Source organism: Xiphias gladius, chromosome 16 (assembly GCF_016859285.1).
Source record: "Xiphias gladius isolate SHS-SW01 ecotype Sanya breed wild chromosome 16, ASM1685928v1, whole genome shotgun sequence".
Taxonomy (NCBI): domain Eukaryota; kingdom Metazoa; phylum Chordata; class Actinopteri; order Istiophoriformes; family Xiphiidae; genus Xiphias; species Xiphias gladius.
The window spans coordinates 25,381,055-25,400,810 of NC_053415.1; the positions used below are offsets into that span (position 1 = coordinate 25,381,055).

Here is a 19,756-nt window from a genome sequence, read left to right on the forward strand (position 1 = left end):
TCCCACCGGACTTCCAATTAGTCGCTTTTATGGTGCTTTCGCTCATATCACATGGTCTTCATCCGCAGATGGAATTTGCTCGGTCTTCAAGGAAATGTAAAAGTTTAAATTTCCAATTTTTCTGAGCACTTGAAGGACTTTTCATCCCTGTTGCCTGAAAAAACTGAGGTTTAGAGGTTCACTCTTCTCACTGACTTTAGAAACACAATTCCAAACTCCACCTGCTGATGAAGATCATGTGATGTAATCAAAAGCAAAAGAACAGCGACTAAATGGACCTTGAATAAACTTTAGGCCTCAGGCCCAAAGATGTTCAGGTTTAAATTTACTTTACTCTCTGAACTGTATCATTTATAGTAAATGTGTCAATGAAAAGTAGATTGAGTGAAAAGAGCAGAAAGACCTTCCTTCAGCTCTACAACAGATAACGCTTGAGTCTCAGTGTGGTAAGTGTCAGTGCTTGAAGTATTTCATTCAGTCCTGATGAGAGTCAGGATGTCAGGCCACGACCCCGTCACGTGCTCCAGGGAAAACATGTCCTCCAAACACAGAGCAAGAACAAAACCAAACACACTTTAGCACTGACGCCATTTTATTCAGCGTGTGAAACAAGGCAAAGAGCAGAAATTTCACAAGAACCATTCTTCGGTCTTCAGAGATCCATGAGACGCCTGATGGAGCTGATCCTGGAGCTGTTGCCGCTCCAGTCGCTGAAGCTCCTGTACCGGCCTGTCCTCAGGTAGTAGAGGGACAGCTCGCACAGCAGCCAGGGGCCATCCATCACGTTGCAGGGGTTGAAGTTGGACACTCGGAAAGGGTCCGTGCGGTTGGGGCAGGCGTCCGTCAGCTCTATCATCTCACCTCCCATGCCACAATGCTCGTACAGCCTCGTCCCGAAGCTGCCACTGTGCTGGAGAGGGCAGGAGGTGTCACGTCCCGGCAAAAGTCAAGTGTTTTTCACAGGTCATTCAGAATCACAAATCTTTATGCATCAAAGACATGGCTTGACATTTTGGTAAAGAGCTTATTTGCTTTGTTAAGAGTTAGATAAGAAGATTGACACCACACATGTCTGTACGCTAAATATGAAGCTACCGCGAGCAGCTAGTTAGCTTAGCTTAGCATAAAGACAGGAAACAGCAGAAAAACACCTTGCCTGCCTCCGACCAAAGATCTGTAACCTACTCTCTTGGCTGGTTGACTGACTACTGGTCCCAACCTAGAAATAGTTGGACACAAAACCCCTCATAAAATTGGTAAAAGGCATTTTTGACACTTTTGGTTTTCGACACCATTAAATTAACAAGATCTAACGTGAGCTTAAGACTTTAGTGCTGATACACAGATTGTACTTCCTTTGGACAGGGCCAGGCTAGTCGTTCCCCCCTGTTTCCGGTCTTTATGCTAAGCCAAGCTCACTGCCCGCTCACGGCTGCTCAAAATCCTAGCTAGGAGGCGAAAAATTACATTTCTAAATTCCTAAAATGTAAAACTCTTACTTTAAACCAATATCTACTGATACAAATCGGACTAAATCAGCTCTGATATGTGGGAAGGAACTAAAACTCATGTTATAGTGATGAAAAAAACAGTGCCTTACGCCTTTTGTTGGAACGGTTGAAAATACACGTACCAAGAGCTGGTGAGAATTCCTTGCTAAGTAGAAACGTAGCGTTTTTTCACAACATCCGGATTTACAAAACAGTCGTCGATAGAATCCTCACCTTTTTCTAATTATATGTGGATCAGTAAATTGTGAAAATGCAGTTCTATAAGGGAAAAATTGTCTGGACATGAACTCGAGATCCCTCAAAACGCTAAATTTCATACTTTGGCAAAACTTTACTTTAAGTCCCCCTATTTATGATATGACAATAAGATGGGGTTGTAAGCGGATCTAAGTGTTTATTAATGGATTTAATGTGGGTAACATGAGTGGAGGCTGCTGTATAAACAGAGTATGAGTGACGGTGACCCAACAGTCGGCTGGTTAGGGCGCTGAGCAGCAAAGTCCCCAGTTCGACTCCCAGCCGGTCGGACCGCTCCCCTACTCCCTCTCCCTGCATTTCCTGTCCACCTTCCCTGTGCCTGTCAAATTAAAGGTACAGCTCCTTGTTAAATGTGTATATGCTGCTCGTAAATGTTGAATGGGGGAACTTAAAGTACATCTTTACCATGAACCTCTAATGCAAGGGCAGAGCAGGGAGCATACACCACATTTACAGTTTGATTTTGGTCTGTGATCAAATTCAGTTGTTTTACACCTTCGGGTTATTTGACCTTAAGTACCTAATATGAAAAGCTTTAATGCCATCCAAGGTGTATAAATGAAGGACTCTGTTCACCAGTATGAGGATATATGTCAGATATTATTTGGATCAAAATCACAAAAAGTAAAAGAAAAAGGGACCAGACGCATTCATTCATGCTGGTCATGCCCAGTTAGTCGGAGTACTCTCCCCTACTCATGAGGTTCTGGTTCCCCATGTAGCCGGAACAGTCCCTGCTCAGTTCTTTCACCACCTTGTGTTTGTTTTAAAGGGACAATTCAGTGAATTTGTACAGTGTGCACGAAGCTGGGCAGGTAGATGTATGAATAAACAACTATAAACAAGGGTCTCTGAATATGTTCTGAACACTAGTAACAGATTTATGTTGAGCATATCAAGCCCGTCATCACTACTGATGTTCTGAAAGTCCCTCAATGTGAATCTCATAGACAACAACCGTTTATTTTTTTAAATAAATTAAGTTAACTGCAAATATCAAACTCTTTGACACTAAAGTGGCTCCAGGCGGCACGGTGGTGCAGTGGGCCTCTCTGCGTGGACTGTGCGCGTCCTCCCCCCCTGTGCCCGCCCGGGTTTCCCTTGGCTGCTCCGGCGTCCTCACACAGCCCAAGGACATGCAGGTTGACAGAGAGGCTCTAAAACTGCCCCTGGGTTTGTACTGTGAGCGTGATCGGCCGTCTGTCTGTATGTGTTGGGCCAAAGGTCAGCTGGGACTGGCTCCAGTGACCACCCCCCCCACCCCTGTGACCCTCTAGGGGATAAGAGGTATAGCTAATGGATGGGCGGATGAAGTGGCTCCTTTATGGCATGAGGAAGTATGTGTTGTGGTGTCCAACGGCATTGATGTGGACTTATTCATGACCAGATTAAAACGGGGGGGGGGGGTAACCACTGAGCATGAGAAACAGTAGTTTAAAGAATATGATATCAAAATAGCAGTAATTATATCAATACTGCCATGTCCAGGTGGCCTGTTTGTGAGCCGGTGAGTTAAATCAGTCGCTACCAAAGTATTTATTCACAAGCACAAAGAGACTAGTTTACAATGGATCGATTTATTTATTGCCAGGTACAGCTCTTTGTCACAGTCCAATGACACATCCCAGTCAACATTATTTTATCAACGTTACCAGTTTCCACAAATAGAGGACTTTTAGAGGAGGAAAGGGGTGTTTTCGATGAAGCTGAAATGTAAATGAAGTCAAACAAAATTAAAGGGAGATCCCCGATTAGAACTCTGTGATTCTGCGGAAGGACCCGGTGGTGGCGCAGGTGGCCCCCCAGTCACTGAACTTGCGGTACTCCCCGGGCCTCATGAAGTACTGCCGGCCGCGGTAGTTGGGGTGCTCGTACAGGGTCCAGTAGCCGTCCATGACGTTGCAGGAGTAGATGTCGCGGCTGCGAAAATGATCCTGCACCGACTCGCAGTCCTCGCTGAACTCCATCATCTGACCCTGGAAGTTTGGCCGCTCGTAGATGCGTATGCGGTAGGGGCCCTCGCTGGTCTGGAGAGAACGGTGAAGTAAAAGACAACATTAGGACGGCACCTGTGCAAAGGGGGCTCCTCCGCTACGGGCCTCTATGGGCGTCTGGGCTGTTGCCTTATTTTCTCCCACATCTGTGAATGATTATCCTTTATTATTTGGCCCAAGATGAACATTTAGATGTGCAATTTCTGCCTAAACCTAACAATCAGTCATGTTTTGTTTTTTTCCAGCTTTTGAAAAGGATCTCGGAGGGATTTTATTGTTCTCCAATAAATGACATGCAGCTGAAATCCCTCATCCCCCTTAGGAGGTTAAATCCGTCCAGTTAAGCATTTTGAGAAAGTTGGTTTGACGGGAGGAGAAGTGAAGCCATTTTTAACAATGTGTTTATTCTTCTTTACGTTATGCACAAAATAAAAAATAAAATAAATACTGAAAACAGAGCAAAGCACACGTTTAGGCGCCTGGAACAAAGAACACAAGACGCTTCAGTCTCTTCGTGCATCGAAATCGAAAAGAAATGATCGAACAGTGTCTCATTAGTCGACGTGACACCGTTACTGACTGTGAGCTCACACACACACACACACACATCACCCCGAAAGCCTCACATCCATCCACCCCCCATCACCATCCGCACACCCGACAGGAGCGAGACGTACAAACGAACCAGGGCGATGGACTCACATAGGAGAAGGTGCGGCAGGAGCGGATGCTGTCGTTGTAGCCCATCCAGCGCTGGTAGTCTGGGTACTCCCCCCGGGTCAGCACGTACTGGTAGCCGGTGTAGTTGGGCTTCTCGTACAGCACCCAGCAGCCGCTCTCCACCTTGATGGAGTTGCAGCGGCTGAAGTGGGGGTGCATGTCGGGGCAGTCGGCGTCGCACTCATAGGAGCGGCCCTGGAAGTTCCTGTCCTCGTAAAATATGATCTGCGCGGATTCGGAGAGGGGGGTCAAAACTCACAGCTCGGTCTCCTCCCGCTCAACAAACACCGGTGAGCAGGTGAAATCGCACGTGTGTTCCGGCGACACGGGGCTCAGCTACGGCGACGCCGCTAAAGAAAGTGGTCTCCGGAATATGCAGCATCGTCGCTGCGGAATTCACTACAACTGATGTAAGGGACGCCGTTTTGCGTTCTCCCGCGGGTTGACTTTCTTCCGAGGGAGGCTGCTGAAAAGAGGGCCGGTCTTAACGGGTCCTTGTGAACGCCGCCCCCCCACAAACTAACCGGCCTGTATCCCAGTTAGCCCAGTTCCGCCGGCTGCGGTGCCACCTCAGTGCCAATCGCGATGTACGTGCTTTGATTACGGCTACGGCAGCTCTGTGAAAACTGCCACCTTGTCCGGGGGGACCGGAACCAGTCGGGGGTTCTCGATCCCTCCCAGCGAGTCCCGCACCGCGCCGGTTTTGTGAAGACCACTACAGCGCGACGGATAAAGCTCTCTTACCTTACTACTCATCCTGCAAAGAGTTCTGGAGCCGGTCACCTACGGGGGGGAAAAAAAAACGGTGGTCTCCCAAAGCAGGTCCAGAGTCCCGCTATATAAACCTCGATCAAAGGGTTAGCAGATCCCGCTTGAGCTGTTTTTTCAATGAGCGGGGATTTAAAGCGCTGGTGCCGCTGCCAAAAGTCTTGATCCTGGGCATAGAGCGAAAATCCCTGAATCATCAATGCCAGAGTCCCACCGGGCACATTGCTGACCCAGTGTGCCCCCTCTTTATTGATATGGACATCGGAGACACGTTTAATCCACTGATCCATCATCAAGTGGATTAAAGTTCCCACGCAGAATGTCAGGGCTCATCACAAAACCGCTGGGGGGCCCGCGGCTGCTCCGCGGCTCCGGCAGCAGGGGAATCGTGCAAAACTGATGGAAAGTGTCAACATCTGTGTGTTAATGGCAGGGAAAGAGTTCGATGCATCGTTCACATTAATCACCACCGGCACAACAGATCACCAGCCGCCGTCAGCGGTATTTTAATGTCGGTATCACAAAAAGCACCTGAATCATCAACATTTGGCCTCATCGGCCGCCGCCGGGAGCCGCACGCTCGGAACCGCCGCTTGTCGGTGCGGCGCGGGGCGGCAGCGCCGGCGCTTCTCGAGAAGCCCGGAGACCGGGTCCGCGGCCGGCTTCAGTCCCGCAGCGACTCCGGCGAAGCCCGCCGGGGCTCGCTGCTGTCCTGAGACGGGGAGGAGAGGTGTGCGGTCAGACCCACCGGGTGGCAGTAGAGGCCCAGTAGAGCTCCCCCCCCCCAAGATATTCTGGATTGAAGACGGTGATGTGGTGTTGTGGGTACTCACGCTGGGGACGGACAGAGACGAGGAGGAGGAGGAGGAGGAGGAGGAAGATCGCACTGGGAGTCTCGCCTTCGCCCTCTCCGACAGCCATCTCTTCAGCTTCTGATCTACGAGAGGTTTTATGGAAGGTTTTTGTTCAATTAACCGACACGTCCGTGAGGGTTAAAGAGAAACGCGAGGGGCCCCGAGATGGTAGAGAGCAGTGGTAGAAACGGCCTGAGCGGAAACACTCAAGTGTCCAACCGAAGCACAGTTTTGGCGTCTTGTATTTTACCTGAACGTTTCCACCTTGTGCTTCTGTCTACTTACATTCACTCCGAGACCTTTATCAGACGGTTTCAGTCACTAGTTACTTAACAGGTTCGCCTTTTTCATCAGTTTTACCGCATAAAATGCAACGCATTGATCAAAAGTGGTTCAGATCAACTGCACCTCCACCAGCTGCAACAGCAAAATGTTACTAAGTCATACACAAGGTTGGAGCTGAAGCGATTAATCGACCAGTCAAAAAATAATCGGCTACTATTTTGATAATTCATTCATCTTTTCAGTCATTTTTCAAGCAGAAATATTTGCATGATATTCCTGAAACAGTGTCAGATATTCGCAGACTTCGGCCTCTCAAATGAGAAGATTTCCTGTCGTTCATTTAAAACTGAGCGTTTTGGAGCTTTTGCACTTTCGCTGAAACAAAACAAGACATTTAAAGACGTCCTCTTCGGCTCTGCGACGTTATTTTAGACAAATATTTGATGTTTCAAAGACCAAACAATTGATCAATCAGAGAAACAATTGGCAGATTAATCGACAATGAAAATAATCGTTTGTTGCAGCCCCGCATACTGATGATGATGATGATGATGATGTCAGTCCCAGGGGCCATTTTCTGCAGAGCCGGGGCTTCTGCTCGAATGCTTGAAGCACATTTTACTGATAATACTTCTGTACTTTTACTCGAGGAAGGTCTTAAAAAGGACCAACTCGTCTATTCAGGATGTTCATTTTTTCTTGTCGGACTCTGAACAAGCCTGTTTAAATTAAACCTTTTCAGAGGGCAACATTACTGTTGGGCTGAGCTGTTTCCAGCTCACAGAGCTATAACCCTGACCCAGCCTGTGATGGGGGGGGGGGGGGTTGAGCGTAGCCACTGTTTAGCTGCTAAAGGTCAAAGAGATTGGGACCCATTGTGTTAGTCGATTCCAGATAAGTGTGGTTCACATTTACTGCACATGCACTTACTGTGCTTCTTGGAGTGGTGCACAGCCTTGTAGGAGCCGAGCATGGCAAACGGATGGTAGGACAGAGTGAAGGGACAGACAATTGCGCCCTGGGGTTAAAAGCAAAATATGGAATTACATTTTCTACATTACCAACATTACATAATGAGGAAGACACAAAATGGCCGTGGCCGCCGCTCCCCAAACTGTTCAGACAATAACTGGACAAACAGAGTTCATCTGTTTCTTATACTAAACGTGAGTGTGAATCGCTCGCCGGGACACTGGTTGTACCTTGGATCGCTGGTTGGGGTATGATGCTGCTGGTTTACACCTGTACAGAGCCAAGATCTCCTCCACTGGCAGGCTATTCTGAAGCAGGGAAACGTGCACAGGTTAAAAAACCAGCAGTTTAACCACCAAATACCTTCTGCCACCGTCGTCACGTTCACCTCAGGAGGGCTCTGGGGATTTTGAAATGAGGAAGGAAAGTGAAGCAAGAGTCTATTGCTCCGTCTTCGCTATTTGGGCGGTATGATTAGAGAAGCTGCCCGGAGCTTCTCAGGTGAGGGTTTTTCCATTTGAGTCAGGGTAGTGATTATTACTGAGGACGAGGAGGTACCCTGTTTTTTAGGCTTACACTCTCCTCTCCTGTCGATTTCCACTTCCTCTACCTTCTCCTGTTTCTTTTTCACAGACACAATTTGATCATTTTCTCCCACTGAAACCCAATCTAGATGCATACATACAGCATTTATGTCTTAAAATGCATCCTTGAGTAAAAAATGAATAAACGATAAGAAAAAAAATGAATGAAAACGTGCCCGTATACACGATACAGTATTGATAGTCCCTCTCGGGCCTTTTAAGGTGTTTTACTTTACTGGGACGTCAAGATTTAATAAAAGCTGCAATCATGTATAGATAACACTTACCATAATAATCCCAGCAAAGGATGACAGGATCATAGCCTCCCGCTCTAAGCGATTAGGGTACTGGGCACCTCCTGAGCTGCATGTTGCTCCACTGTTGGAGAGAGGAATGTGGGATCAAATTCACATCCACAAAGGCCAATAACTGGCCAAAAATGTGGCTCAGCGGATCAAAAGTTCCTTTATTATTGTGTCGAGTAGCCAGAAGTGCAGGGTCTGAGCTGATTAGGCAGGATTCTTACGGGAGTTTAAGAGGTTCCAATCCTGAAAACCCCCTCAAAAATGACTCAGGTATTTATAGATGCTTCTACGGGCGAAAGTAATAATGGGATTGGAGGCAAATTACACAAGGCTATCACCTCAGTGAACAACTCACGGAGTTATGTAAGGCAGCTTTGGGAAAAAGAGGTGAGGATGGGAATACCTGAGGAGGTGTGCTTACACGCCCGGCAAACTCGGTGTACCTCCACTGATTTGTTGATATGGAGGGATTTCTGTTGGACCACAACAGGAAATTCAAATGAACTGAGACCCAGTACTTTTACTGGAGAGAGTCCGGACCCTGCCCACATATTCAGCCCTTTTGGGAGAAAGCGGGACGTTTAATTGATGTGTCATTTCTCGCTCTCTATCTCGGAGTTGTTCCTGGAGGCTTGTTACCGCGTACCTGCTATGGAGAAACCCTCCCGCTACGGACCTTTTTATAGGCACTGTCCTCTATCTGAGCTCCTCTTCAGCTTCCACATCTGGCCATAATGCTCAAATCCCCGTGTAATGAACTGTGGCTGCGTATCTGTCTCCGACACTTGCTGACCTCACTACCTAGCTCTCATGTTTCTGCTTCTTAATTTTTCATAGCATTTTAAAGTTCAATTTAAAAAGCAGTAGAGGTGCGGGAACGGTTAGCTGTGAGGTTTACTCATGGGGTGTTTTGGTTGACTCAGGGTTAATATTGTAACCAATCGATTGCAGTTTGTTACTAAGTGGATCCACGATGGAACGCAGCCAGAGAAACACAACCAGTCAAGGGTCTCTATGCAGGAGACAGAGGGGCCTTCGGCTGCCATCGCCAGTCACTGCTGCCACATCCTGGCCGTGATCCCTCTCAGCGTCTAAACATAGCAATATTAACCCGTCAAGTGCAGTTCGACCTCGTAAACTTTTTATTTCCGCTTGTTTCCCGCACTGTTTGACAGTATAAGTTACATGATGCTTACACTCAGTGAAACTTTCGCCTACAGCGCGGTTTTTGTTATGACTGCATCAGACACAGTTATTCTTTATGTCCTCCGCAGCTTTATACACTCGTTTCTCCCAAATTCAGCTGGTTACATCTGGTAGCTTTGGAAGTTCTGGGGTGGGTTTGAACATCACAATAATAACCACAATAACTTTAACCTACAGCTATAACTTCAGTTTTTAGTCTAACTCTAGCAGCTTACATGATGTCGCTGTCAAGCACCTCCCTTCCTTCTTCCTTGTCCAACCACCAAAGGGCAACACCGATTGCCAGATCGTAGTGAGCCTGGAAAAAAAACACATACTGCAGCAGATGCAAGACAGAAGTACGGAAGCTGAATTTCAACTAAGTCTATCAAACTTTAAAAAAAAGAAGAAAAAAGTTTTGATCGTTTACATAGAGAACCCCTGAACTGAACAGCCGCTGTGGCAACTAACTCGGCCAGGTCTGCTTCAGATGAGGACAAGCTATCTAATGTTGAGCTTTTACCAGGTCATCCAGCATTGTGGACGTCCCCTTCCCCTTCGGATCGAATGAATTTTCTCGGAGTTTCTGCCCAATGTAATCGCCACTGTTTGGGGGGGGGGAGGAAAAAAAGGAATCAGGTGCCATTTTAAAACATGAATCATATTGCGCTTTTCAACCACCTCCAGGCTTTTAATTTCCACTCACATAAGTGCCTCGACATCTCTTTTCAGCTGCCTTGCCCCCATTTTCTGAATGAACTCCTGCAAAGACAACAGCAATAGATTTGAATATTTTCTATTCCTCTATCATTCATTACCATGGCAAAGTGGAAAACAACCGATGTGTCGGTGGCAGCGAAGGCCAGCTTAGCTTGCATAACACTGTTATTGCTGAGGATGCCGAGCTATGTAGCCAGGAAATGGACCTGACACCCTTCGTCGGACCACACACACACACAGAGCTACCAATAAAAGCAATGAGATAACTATCCAGTAATTCCAGTCCTTCTCAGAAACACATTCTCTGTAACGGTGAAACAGGTGAGTGTAACAAATCCCAAACTGAATCCATCTATTCTGTACAATAACAAATTTTAATGAGAAGACAAAAAAAACAAAAAAACTGGCATATTCAAAACAAATTCAACAGGCAAGCATCTGTACTCACCACACACAGTCCTGTACGACCAGAAACTGATGTTTTACAACAAAAGCAGACGCTTACGACACTTCAGCTCCAGGGACACAAACCCCTAAAGATGGTCGCCTGCAGTCATGCAACACTGAATCGGGTAACCTTTCTGATGTGGATCAGGTTTCTCAGGCAAATGGCCTGGACTGAATAATTTATGACAGACCTCCCGCCAGTCTCTCTGACCATTACCCAGCAGATATCACTGGAAAACAAGCGGAGCAACGGATGGGAGAATATACACATCGGTGAAATGTGCATCGTAGGAGCACCTCTCCAGTCCAGACTACAAAATATGATTGACAGCAAACCTGTTTAAGTGATTTAAAAGACTCATTAAAAAGGTCTTTATTAAGCTTTTAAAGCAAACCGACTATTAAAATAAACCAGATTATGAAAAAAAAGGGAGAAAATAATCAGTCCACAAAGAGGGATCTTTCCAACTTTGGCTTGGCCACAGTCTTCTTCTGCCTCTTCTTCTTGCCATCCTTAAACACCGGAGAGCTCAGAAACATGCTGTCGGTGAATTTATCTCCACGCCTTATTTTGCTGTTTAAAAAGAAGAAATGATTATTATTATAAAGTAATCACAGCTGTTTTGCTGGTATAATCAATACTGAAACCGGGTTGTCACCTGTTGAGGGGCGGCTCCTTATAACTGACAACACCGTTACGTCTCCTGGTTCTGCCTCTGTTTGCGCTGTCTGGGGTTGAAATGGTGTTGGTCAGGGAGGTTAGGACTCTTCCTGCTGCAACACACAATAAATCAGACCAAAGCTGCCCTTTAAGTAACTCATTAAAAAAAACAGACAAAACAAGTTTACAAATTTGCATTTTTCATCAAATCAGCCAAAACTAGAGTGTCAGTTTATCAAAATTAGGAGAAAACATATTTTTTCTCACGTACACCGCCGCGTTAACGTATCTAGCTCTTAGATTATTGCCCCCACAACAACACAACTGGATAAGAAAGGAATTGTGACCAGGATGTGCACTAGGCGCAAAAGTTTAACCAGGGCTGCAACTGTTATTTTCATTATCGATTCATCTGCTGATTATGTTGTCAATTCATTGTTTTAAACGTTAAAAAAATAAATAAATCATGAAAATTCCTGTTATAATTTCCCACAGCACATGGTCAGATATTCAGTTTACGCTTTTGTATGACAAACAAAAGGATCAAATTCTTACATTTGTGAAGCTGGAACCGGCAAAGGTTTGGCATTTTTACTTAACAAAATAGACCAAACTATTATTCAATCATCAAAATAGGTGCAGATTTATTTTCTGTCAATCAAATAATCAATCAATTAACTATTCAATGCTATTCTAGTTGACATAAAGGCCAATACTGATATATCTGAAGTGAGCTAATGTAGGCAATACATCAAACCTTTAATTAGTCTGAACGCACACACATTTATGGATCTATTGCCGAAAGACACACGACAGTGGACACCACACCTGGAGAGGTTTGGTCTGCGCCGGCGGTAGACTCCTCAATGACTGCCGCCCCGCCCGATGCCTCCCTGTTCGGACTGGCCAGTAGAGAGTCCACCTCGGTGTTCGCAGTGCTAACATCCATGGCCAGCCACGGTGGCGTCTCATCCGCCAGCAGGTCTCCTAGATTCGGATGAACTGCCTCGTCACCGGCGTCCACCGCGTGACTGTAGGCGCCTGACACATTACATGTCCTGGCGTTGTTCAGTGAAATGCCGTCTTGAGTTTTCCGCCTATAGACAACAAACGTCTCCCTTGGATTTGTAGTTTCCTTGGGTGTGTGCAGCTTGGATTTCTTTCTACACTCTTTCGGTTTGGAATCCATCCTGGACTTTGACTTGGTGGGTTTTGAATCGTAGAGGTGCTCAAAGATGTCATCCGTTTCACTGATGTCGGCCGCTTGTAAATGGTCTAGTTGTTCTTCACTTCTCTCAGGATCGTCAGTGCCACAGAGAGGTGAGGCATCACTGGCTTCCTGAAGACGACGTGCTTTCTTTTCTGATCTTAATCCTTTGTTGCTATGGCTGCTTTTATTCCTCTTTTTCTTGTCATGTAAAAGGTCATCACACTCCTTCCTCTGCGCTGCTTTCTTCTTGCCAGATCGCCCGGTTTCTTCTCTCCTGGCTTTTTTAGGTTTCTGAAACTCTGTGCTTGTAGTAGAGTCTTGGTCCAGCAGCAGTACTTCACGGTTATCATTGCTTCCCAAGTCTCCTCGAAAGATCCCCGAATCCTGCGTGGCAACCCAAGGACGCTTACAGGAGCTCTGTGTTTCCTTGACAAAGTCTCTATCACTGTTCCTGTGCGGATCTGATTCTGAACATTGAAGGACTGTTGGCGGCTCCTCTGCCTCACAGTGGAAGGATCCTGTGGAAGGCATTAAATCCTGCTCTACATCACCCACGTGCGGTGATGCACTGTTCGATGAGGTGCTATCTCTCGCCACTGCGATAACAAACGTCCCTCTGCATTTTGATTTGTGACTTCCCCCAGAATTTGTTGTGGTCTTCATTTTGCTCTGTGAGTGATTGCCACTAGGGGAAAGACTCCTCACATAGACGGACTCTGGACGTGTGAACAGGAACTCGTCAGGTTGCTCTTGGTCTTTGCATGCTTCATATTTTCCCCGAACTTCTTCTTCTTCATTACGGGGCTGTTCTAATTTGGAACCACTGCTCTCGCTTTCACGAGATGGCAAAGTGAATACAGTTTTACTGGTGACTGAAGATACCCTCCTCCCTTTGACCCTGGACCTCCTGTATGTGATCCTGGACACTTCTTCTTCTGCAGTGTCTTTCTCTGGCGGTAATTTTGCACTTCCGCCGGCTTTGGAGACTTTATTTTCAGGATCCATGAAATAATCGTCAAGATCTGGTAGGACGATGTCACAGGACTCTGTCTTTGACTTGGTGTGGTGATGTGATTTGAATTTCCCCTTTGCCATTCTCTGACAGCCGCCAGCTTCGGACTTGCTCAACTTGGGCAAGCGAGAGGTAAGGATACTCCTAGACTGTTTTTTAGGTGACTGACACTTGTTTTCTAGGTCTCTGATATCCTCCAGTGCCTGGTCATCTGTCTGTAACACAGTGTCAGCGGGAGCAGTCTGAGCCTCACTCATCCTAGAATCTGCAGAGTTCTTCACTTGTGGATTTTCAGCCACACTCGACCCACGGGCTTCTTCCTTTTTCTTCTGGCCTTTCGGCCTCGGTTTTTTGGCCTTGGTTTCCACAGTGACTATCTCGGGAGCATTACTCTGCGTCATCTCCATTGTTGTATTCAGGAGCAAAGTTTTCTCTTGTTTGTTACTATGATCTGGTTCAGTTTCCATGACTGAGCCACAGGGAGGGTTCACATTATCTGTGGGAAATGGTTGGGATTTTTCACACGTGCCGAGAAGCGAGGAGGTTTGACTGTTCTGAGGACAGAGGACTGCCTTCATGTCCGACCCTGACTGAGAGAAGATCATCGACAGCCTCTCTACTTCATCCCTTAGGCTGCTGGATGGACGGGATGTTCCTGTCTGGGGAGCTTGGATACGCTGGCTCGAAAGCCTTTTCTCAACGTCTGTATTATCTGTGAAAAAAAAAAAAAAAGCAGTTGTGGAAAATATACAAATGACCATTTCTGGTGAATAAAACATCAGTATCACAGGGTAGATAACTCTAAAATGTCTGATGAAGATAAACACTAAAATTTCATAACTTTTATCCCCCCTACCATTGTAAGCATCGGTGGACTTAATGGGTCTACTCTGGATAAGGAAGACATTCTCATCCATGTTTTTTTCAGGCAGGTCTGCTGTTACGTTTTTTCTGGGACACAACAAATCCCTTGACATCTCTGGCCGAGGAGGTAACTGATCTGTAGGACTAAAATGGGAGAGGATGGGAAAGCAATGAAAAAGCAAGACAGAGCTTCCTAAATCAAACAAGGCTCTTAGCTCAGAGTGAATTTAAATCTGTAACAGTATTTGCTCACCTTTCCACTGCAAGATTTTCATCGTTGATGTTACCAAATAAGGTCTTGTTATCCTGAGAGAGTTTAGGCAGATCCTGTGGGTAATAAATACAGTCATGATCAAAGATTATGTATAGTTTGTTATTACTAGGAATTTTCTGTTATTATTATTAATATTCAGTCTCATAAATACACGTGAATCTGGTTAGATAGCAGTCTAATATTCAAACCCTATGTGGAAAAACTGGCACAGAAACTAAAGATAAACATGGGTTTCTTACACTGGAATAAATGTTTTTCTCTTGAGGACATGGAAACCAATGTGAAATTGACCACCATTGTGTCTCTGCTTGACTATGGAGACTTCCTGTTCTCATGTAACCTTTAAAACAACTTTAAAACCTTTAAAACAACACGATGAACATTATCCCCTTATCCTGCATTTCATTAGAAATCAGATCCCAGGACTGCCGGGCTCGATACCCCAGCGGTAAATAACGAACATGGGAAGACTGTTCTTCCAGTTGTTTGAACCATACAAAAACAATGAACTACAAAGGACTTCAAAGTCTCGTCCAGCTGGATGAATTTAAACTCTATTTTTTTCGGACCTTTTTTTTTAGAGATGTTTGTGACTGTTTCTGATGTTGTTTGTTTGCATGTGCTTGTGTGTGACTGGATTTGTTTGATGTGTGTTTCCTCTTTCTAACTAGTTCTTCTACTGCACTCAGGTCACTCTTTCAAAAGGAATCTCGTAACAGTGGGACCGCCTGGATAAATAAAGGCTATATACACTTTACAGTCTGAGATGTAACAGGAGGGATGGGCAACAATCTAATGGTAATTTTTTAATCATATTTAAATATAAATCTTTCCTGAAAAAGTCTCATCGAGTTATCGCGGTTCACAGTTTTCATGTCTCATTGGGACGAATATATGTTTAACATTTTATTATGTGATTTTCAAAATTTCAGCAAATACAGTACAGACAACTCAAACCTGCCATAAAAAAAAAAAAATGGTAATACTTATTGAGGGGAATCCTTACACTGTCGGAGAATAAGTCGGCCACCACGTCGAAGTGCTGCAGAGTGTTTCTATGGAGGTTTTTCAAGATGAGGAGCTGTGACAGAAAAACAAGATGAACTGCTGCCAATACAATCCATCACCAAATCAAACAGAACATTTCTGAGATAGTCCGAGCATCATAACAAATGGTCCACAATGACTGCTTTCTGCCCAACAGGCCTTTTTACGTTAACTACCTGAAGCAAACAACAAACCCACCAGTTTCCTGTCCTTGTATTTCCTGGTGGCCAGTTCGAAGCACAGAGCCTCCAGTTGTTTCTGCAGGCACACAATCTCCCTCTCCAGCTGCCTGCTCCTCTCCTTCTGGGCCTCCAAAGCAAGAGCTAAGGCCTTGTTATTGGTCTTCAAAGAGATCTTGAAGAAGGACGAGGTGTCTGGTGTGGCCGAGGAGAAACATTACAACATTAACAACATTTTATTTTCCTTCAGCAGATGTCTGCGAGCCATAAAGCCTTTAGTATCGTGTGGTTGTACAACATAAGGCACAGAAATGAATGAGACTCACTGAGGATCTTATTTTTGATCTTTGATGCTGCAGCTGAAGCCTGCTTGGAAGCTTTTGAAGGTGTCATTGTCTTCACAGTGAACATAATCAGATGAACATGAAGAGCTGCTTTAATGAAGAAATCAATGACCTGAGATAAAAAAAGAAAAAGAAAACAAGAAACTGAGAACAACAAAGCTTTTGTACTGTAAATCGGCCAACGTTGTTTTCGATGGGTGACATGTCTGTCCGATTGGGCCTAGTCACGCATTAACATTAACAAGTAAGCTTATCCACATAATGCATATGATACTAATCTTCAATAGGGGTGGACAAAGTATCGATACTTCAGATACAAATTCTTGTTTTGAGTATCAATGCTAGTATCAATTAGACCTGCAACAATTAGTCGACTGACAGACAAGTAATCCGGCATTAATCTGGATAGTCGATTAGTCGTTTTAGTGATTTTTCTAGCAAAAATTCAAAACATTTGCTAGTTAAAGCTTGTCCAGTGTGATGATTTGATGCTTATATTTGTCATATCAGATTGTAAACTGACTATTTTTGGGTTTTGAATTATTGGTCAAATAAAACAAGCAAATTGAATACATCATCTTGGGCTTTGAGAAAATATAATGGGCAACTTTCACTTTTTTCTGGTTGATTTACCAATTCATTTAGAAAGTAATCTGGAGATCAATCACCGTAACGAAAATAAACGTTAGTTGCAACTATAGTGTCAATAGAATTGATACCACACATTTTATCATATGCGGGGTACATCAACGCTCTCCTTAGTGCTGCAATATTTGCAGCTATTTTGATAATTGAACAATCTTTTAAGTCATTTCTTAGGCAGAAATGCCAAACATTTGCTTGTTCCAGCTTCTCAAATGTTAGGATTTGATGTCACACATGGTAGAAGCATGAACATCTTTGAGTTTGGGACTGTTAGCTGGGCCAATCAAGACATCTGAAGACATCACTTCGGGCCAAAAAATATAAAGTTATAACACGAATTTAAAGTGTTTTCTGACATTTTATAGAGAAATGATTTATCAAGTAATCGAAAATATAAGTAGCTGAGATTAACTAAGAATTAATATAATCTTTAGTTGCAACTTTATATGTGATTAAAAAATTAACAGAGTAGTAAAAATAAATGCCTCCTCTGGTAAATTATTTGGTGATACTTAAAATATATTCACCTCATAAATTATGACATATTTCTCTCCCTTACATCAAAGTACATTAGTTGCTTTTAACAATAAATAGTAAAGATATCAGTATTATCAGACTACCCATGAATCAAAATTAAATAACACCTCTATTCAGATACAAAAAAAAAAAACCCGTTAGGAGGAATAAACTGTACAGCAAACTGGAATAAAGCTACACCCACTGAGCACTTTATTAGGAACACCACACTAATACTGGGTAGGGCCTCCCTTTAATCTCAAAACAGCCTCAGGTCTTCGTGGCCTGGATTCCACAGGATGTTGGAAGCTTTCCTTTGAGATTCTGCTCCATGTTGACCTGATTGCATCACATCATTTCTGAAGATTTGTCAGCTGCACATTCATGCTGCCAATCTCCTGTTCTACTGGATCCCAAAGGTTTTTCTACTGGATTCAGATGTGGTGACTGGGAGGCCACTGAAGTTCACTGAACTCATCGTCAAGTTCGTAAACCAGTTTGAGTAGCTAATGTGAGATGGAGCATTATTCTGCTGGAAGTAGCCATTAGAAGATGGTAAACTGTGGCCATAAAGGGAAGCACATGCTCAGCAACAACACTCAGATGGTCTGTGGCATTCAAACGATGGTTGATTGGTATTAAGGGGCCAAAAGTGCTTCAAGAAAACAACCCCACATCATTACACCACCACCACCACCAGCCTGGACTGAGGACACAAGGCAGGTTGGGTCCATGAATTCATGCTGTCGACACCAGATTCTGACCCTACCATCAGCTGCCTCAGCAGAAATCCAGATTCATCAGACCAGGGCTACATTTTCCAGGCTTCAACTGTCCAGTTTTGGGGCAGTCTGTAGCCACTGCAGCCTCAAGTTTCTGTTCTTGGCTGACAGGACTGGAACCTGACGTGGTCTTCTGCTGTTGTAGCCCGTCCAGCTCAAGGTTAGATTCTGAGATGCTTTTCTGTTCACCGCAGTTGTAAAGAGCAGTTATCTGAGTCACCGCAGCCTTTCTGTCAGCTCCAACCAGTCTGGCCAGTCTCCTCTGACCTCTCTCACCAACAAGGCGTTTCCGTCCACAGAACTTCTGCTCACTGGAAGTTTTTTGTACTTGGCTCCATTCTGAGTAGAAACTCTAGAGACTGCTGTGTGTGGAAAATCCCAAGAGATCAGCAGTTTCAGAAACACTCAAACCCGCCCTTCTGGCACCAACAATCCTGCCAAGGTCAAAGTCACTGAGATCACATTTTTCCCCGTTCTGATGTCTGACGTGAACATTAACTGGAGCTTCTGACCTGCATCTGCAGGATTTTATGCACTGCCCTGCTGCCATGTGATTGGCTGACTGGATCACTGCATTGATAAAACGGTGTACAGGTGTTCCTAATAAAGAGCAAAGTGAGTGTATGTACAGCATTTTATTGTACCCAAGTGTGAAATAATGAGGTACATTTGCAACACTAACTCCCAACTTAGTGCAGTTATTAATTACTGACAAAGGTAACAAAGTCGAATGGTATAATATAATTTGTATACTGTAAGAACTACAGGATAGCAGAATATATAGAAATAAGTGTCAGTCTGTTGTGATATATAGAAAGTGACATTGTAACACATAATTAGATCTTAAATGTATGTAATTTTTAAATTTGGGTTAAATAAATAACGCCAGCACCTACAGTTTTTTCCATCATCAAAGTAAACATGTCTGCCGAGTGTAGGCGATTAACTTTGCTGAAAATAAAGAGGAAATTTTAACTGAGTAGTCAATTCTGTCGTCAGTTAGCCGACTTTAGCATCACCCAGCGTCTTCGAATGGTGAATCCGCTGCTAGGCGGTGAGACCGGCGGTTTAGCCGGCGTCAGCACGTTATCCTCGAAATTTAGACACAACTTACCCCTGTTAAACGTGAACCTGCGATACACTTCGCCTGTTGTCGGCAAATTTCCTTGATAGTGGCCGTGGATTGATTAAATAAAGCCCATTATGACCTTCCTAACGACAGCTACCGCATTATCCATTTTAAACATAAACAAAAAGTCCGCCGCGCGTCTGCGCATGCGATTGGAGGTGTGTCCTAAACCGTTGGGCGTTGTTCCCCCGGGCTTGTCTCATCAGGTTAAACACAGAATTGCCAAAACAGGTATCATAGGTTTTGCAGTGCAAATAAAATTATTCTGAACATAAGAAAAAAGGACAAAAGAGAGTTTACACACTACTTATATTATACACACTCTACGACCTGCACAAGAATACACTACACACCTGCATTACCACACGAAATAGTATAATTTAATGAAAGAAAAACAAATGTACACAAGCAAATGATTCCGATAGACAGTTAGATCCTGGCGTCCTGTCATGGGAACAGATCGGTTCTATCGATATTTCTGTGCTCGGCT

The 19,756-nt window shown here is 44.5% G+C and overlaps 4 protein-coding genes across 5 annotated transcripts; all 4 read right to left on the reverse strand.

The window, feature by feature from the left end:
- Positions 1–652: 652 nt before the first annotated feature.
- On the reverse strand, positions 653–2,487 carry LOC120801700 (gamma-crystallin M3-like). The gene is made up of 3 exons (XM_040148876.1): positions 2,456–2,487; positions 1,186–1,219; positions 653–910 (listed from the first exon to the last, which is right to left on the reverse strand). The coding sequence occupies exons 1-3, from the start codon at positions 2,485–2,487 to the stop codon at positions 653–655; spliced, it is 324 nt and encodes a 107-aa protein (XP_040004810.1).
- A 924-nt stretch (positions 2,488–3,411) lies between these two features.
- LOC120801702 (gamma-crystallin M2-like) lies at positions 3,412–5,541 on the reverse strand. Its single transcript, XM_040148884.1, has 3 exons — positions 5,466–5,541; positions 4,466–4,737; positions 3,412–3,796 (listed from the first exon to the last, which is right to left on the reverse strand). Exons 1-3 carry the CDS (start codon positions 5,539–5,541, stop codon positions 3,521–3,523), a joined length of 624 nt encoding a protein of 207 aa, XP_040004818.1. The 3' UTR covers positions 3,412–3,520.
- A 249-nt stretch (positions 5,542–5,790) lies between these two features.
- LOC120801704 (uncharacterized protein C2orf80-like) lies at positions 5,791–10,375 on the reverse strand. Its single transcript, XM_040148888.1, has 8 exons — positions 10,143–10,375; positions 9,960–10,041; positions 9,673–9,755; positions 8,234–8,324; positions 7,593–7,670; positions 7,321–7,408; positions 6,081–6,188; positions 5,791–5,963 (listed from the first exon to the last, which is right to left on the reverse strand). The coding sequence occupies exons 1-8, from the start codon at positions 10,181–10,183 to the stop codon at positions 5,791–5,793; spliced, it is 744 nt and encodes a 247-aa protein (XP_040004822.1). The 5' UTR covers positions 10,184–10,375.
- A 162-nt stretch (positions 10,376–10,537) lies between these two features.
- On the reverse strand, positions 10,538–19,447 carry si:dkey-57a22.11 (uncharacterized protein LOC569865 homolog). 2 transcript variants are annotated; one of them, XM_040149374.1, is made up of 9 exons: positions 19,252–19,447; positions 16,177–16,306; positions 15,870–16,045; positions 15,631–15,705; positions 14,604–14,677; positions 14,343–14,494; positions 12,093–14,198; positions 11,263–11,374; positions 10,538–11,177 (listed from the first exon to the last, which is right to left on the reverse strand). In XM_040149374.1, exons 2-9 carry the CDS (start codon positions 16,259–16,261, stop codon positions 11,045–11,047), a joined length of 2,913 nt encoding a protein of 970 aa, XP_040005308.1. In that variant the 5' UTR covers positions 16,262–16,306; positions 19,252–19,447; the 3' UTR covers positions 10,538–11,044. The 2 variants fall into 2 exon arrangements, with proteins under 2 accessions (XP_040005308.1, XP_040005307.1); XM_040149373.1 differs by having other exon boundaries at positions 11,263–11,377.
- Positions 19,448–19,756: the final 309 nt, after the last annotated feature.

What these genes read in the sequence shown, in the direction of transcription:
- LOC120801702 (XM_040148884.1), bottom strand. Translation starts at nt 5,541, where the DNA reads ATGGATCAGTGGATTAAACGTGTCTCCGATGTCCATATCAATAAAGAG. An exon ending in CTGGGTCAGCAATGTGCCCG is followed by an intron (nt 4,738 to 5,465) that starts GTGGGACTCTGG and finishes CCGAGCTGTGAG; the next exon opens with TTTTGACCCCCCTCTCCGAA. An exon ending in CCTGCCGCACCTTCTCCTAT is followed by an intron (nt 3,797 to 4,465) that starts GTGAGTCCATCG and finishes CGTTCTCTCCAG; the next exon opens with ACCAGCGAGGGCCCCTACCG.
- si:dkey-57a22.11 (XM_040149373.1), bottom strand. Translation starts at nt 16,261, where the DNA reads ATGTTCACTGTGAAGACAATGACACCTTCAAAAGCTTCCAAGCAGGCT. An exon ending in GATCAAAAATAAGATCCTCA is followed by an intron (nt 16,046 to 16,176) that starts GTGAGTCTCATT and finishes CGGCCACACCAG; the next exon opens with ACACCTCGTCCTTCTTCAAG. An exon ending in GAAAATCTTGCAGTGGAAAG is followed by an intron (nt 14,495 to 14,603) that starts GTGAGCAAATAC and finishes CTCCCATTTTAG; the next exon opens with TCCTACAGATCAGTTACCTC.
- LOC120801700 (XM_040148876.1), bottom strand. Translation starts at nt 2,487, where the DNA reads ATGGGGAACCAGAACCTCATGAGTAGGGGAGA. An exon ending in AACCTCATGAGTAGGGGAGA is followed by an intron (nt 1,220 to 2,455) that starts GTACTCCGACTA and finishes AACTATTTCTAG; the next exon opens with GTTGGGACCAGTAGTCAGTC. An exon ending in TCAGTCAACCAGCCAAGAGA is followed by an intron (nt 911 to 1,185) that starts GTAGGTTACAGA and finishes TGCCCTCTCCAG; the next exon opens with CACAGTGGCAGCTTCGGGAC.
- LOC120801704 (XM_040148888.1), bottom strand. Translation starts at nt 10,183, where the DNA reads ATGGGGGCAAGGCAGCTGAAAAGAGATGTCGAGGCACTTAT. An exon ending in CCACAATGCTGGATGACCTG is followed by an intron (nt 9,756 to 9,959) that starts GTAAAAGCTCAA and finishes TTTTTTTTCCAG; the next exon opens with GCTCACTACGATCTGGCAAT. An exon ending in TCTGTCCGTCCCCAGCGTGA is followed by an intron (nt 5,964 to 6,080) that starts GTACCCACAACA and finishes TCCCCGTCTCAG; the next exon opens with GACAGCAGCGAGCCCCGGCG.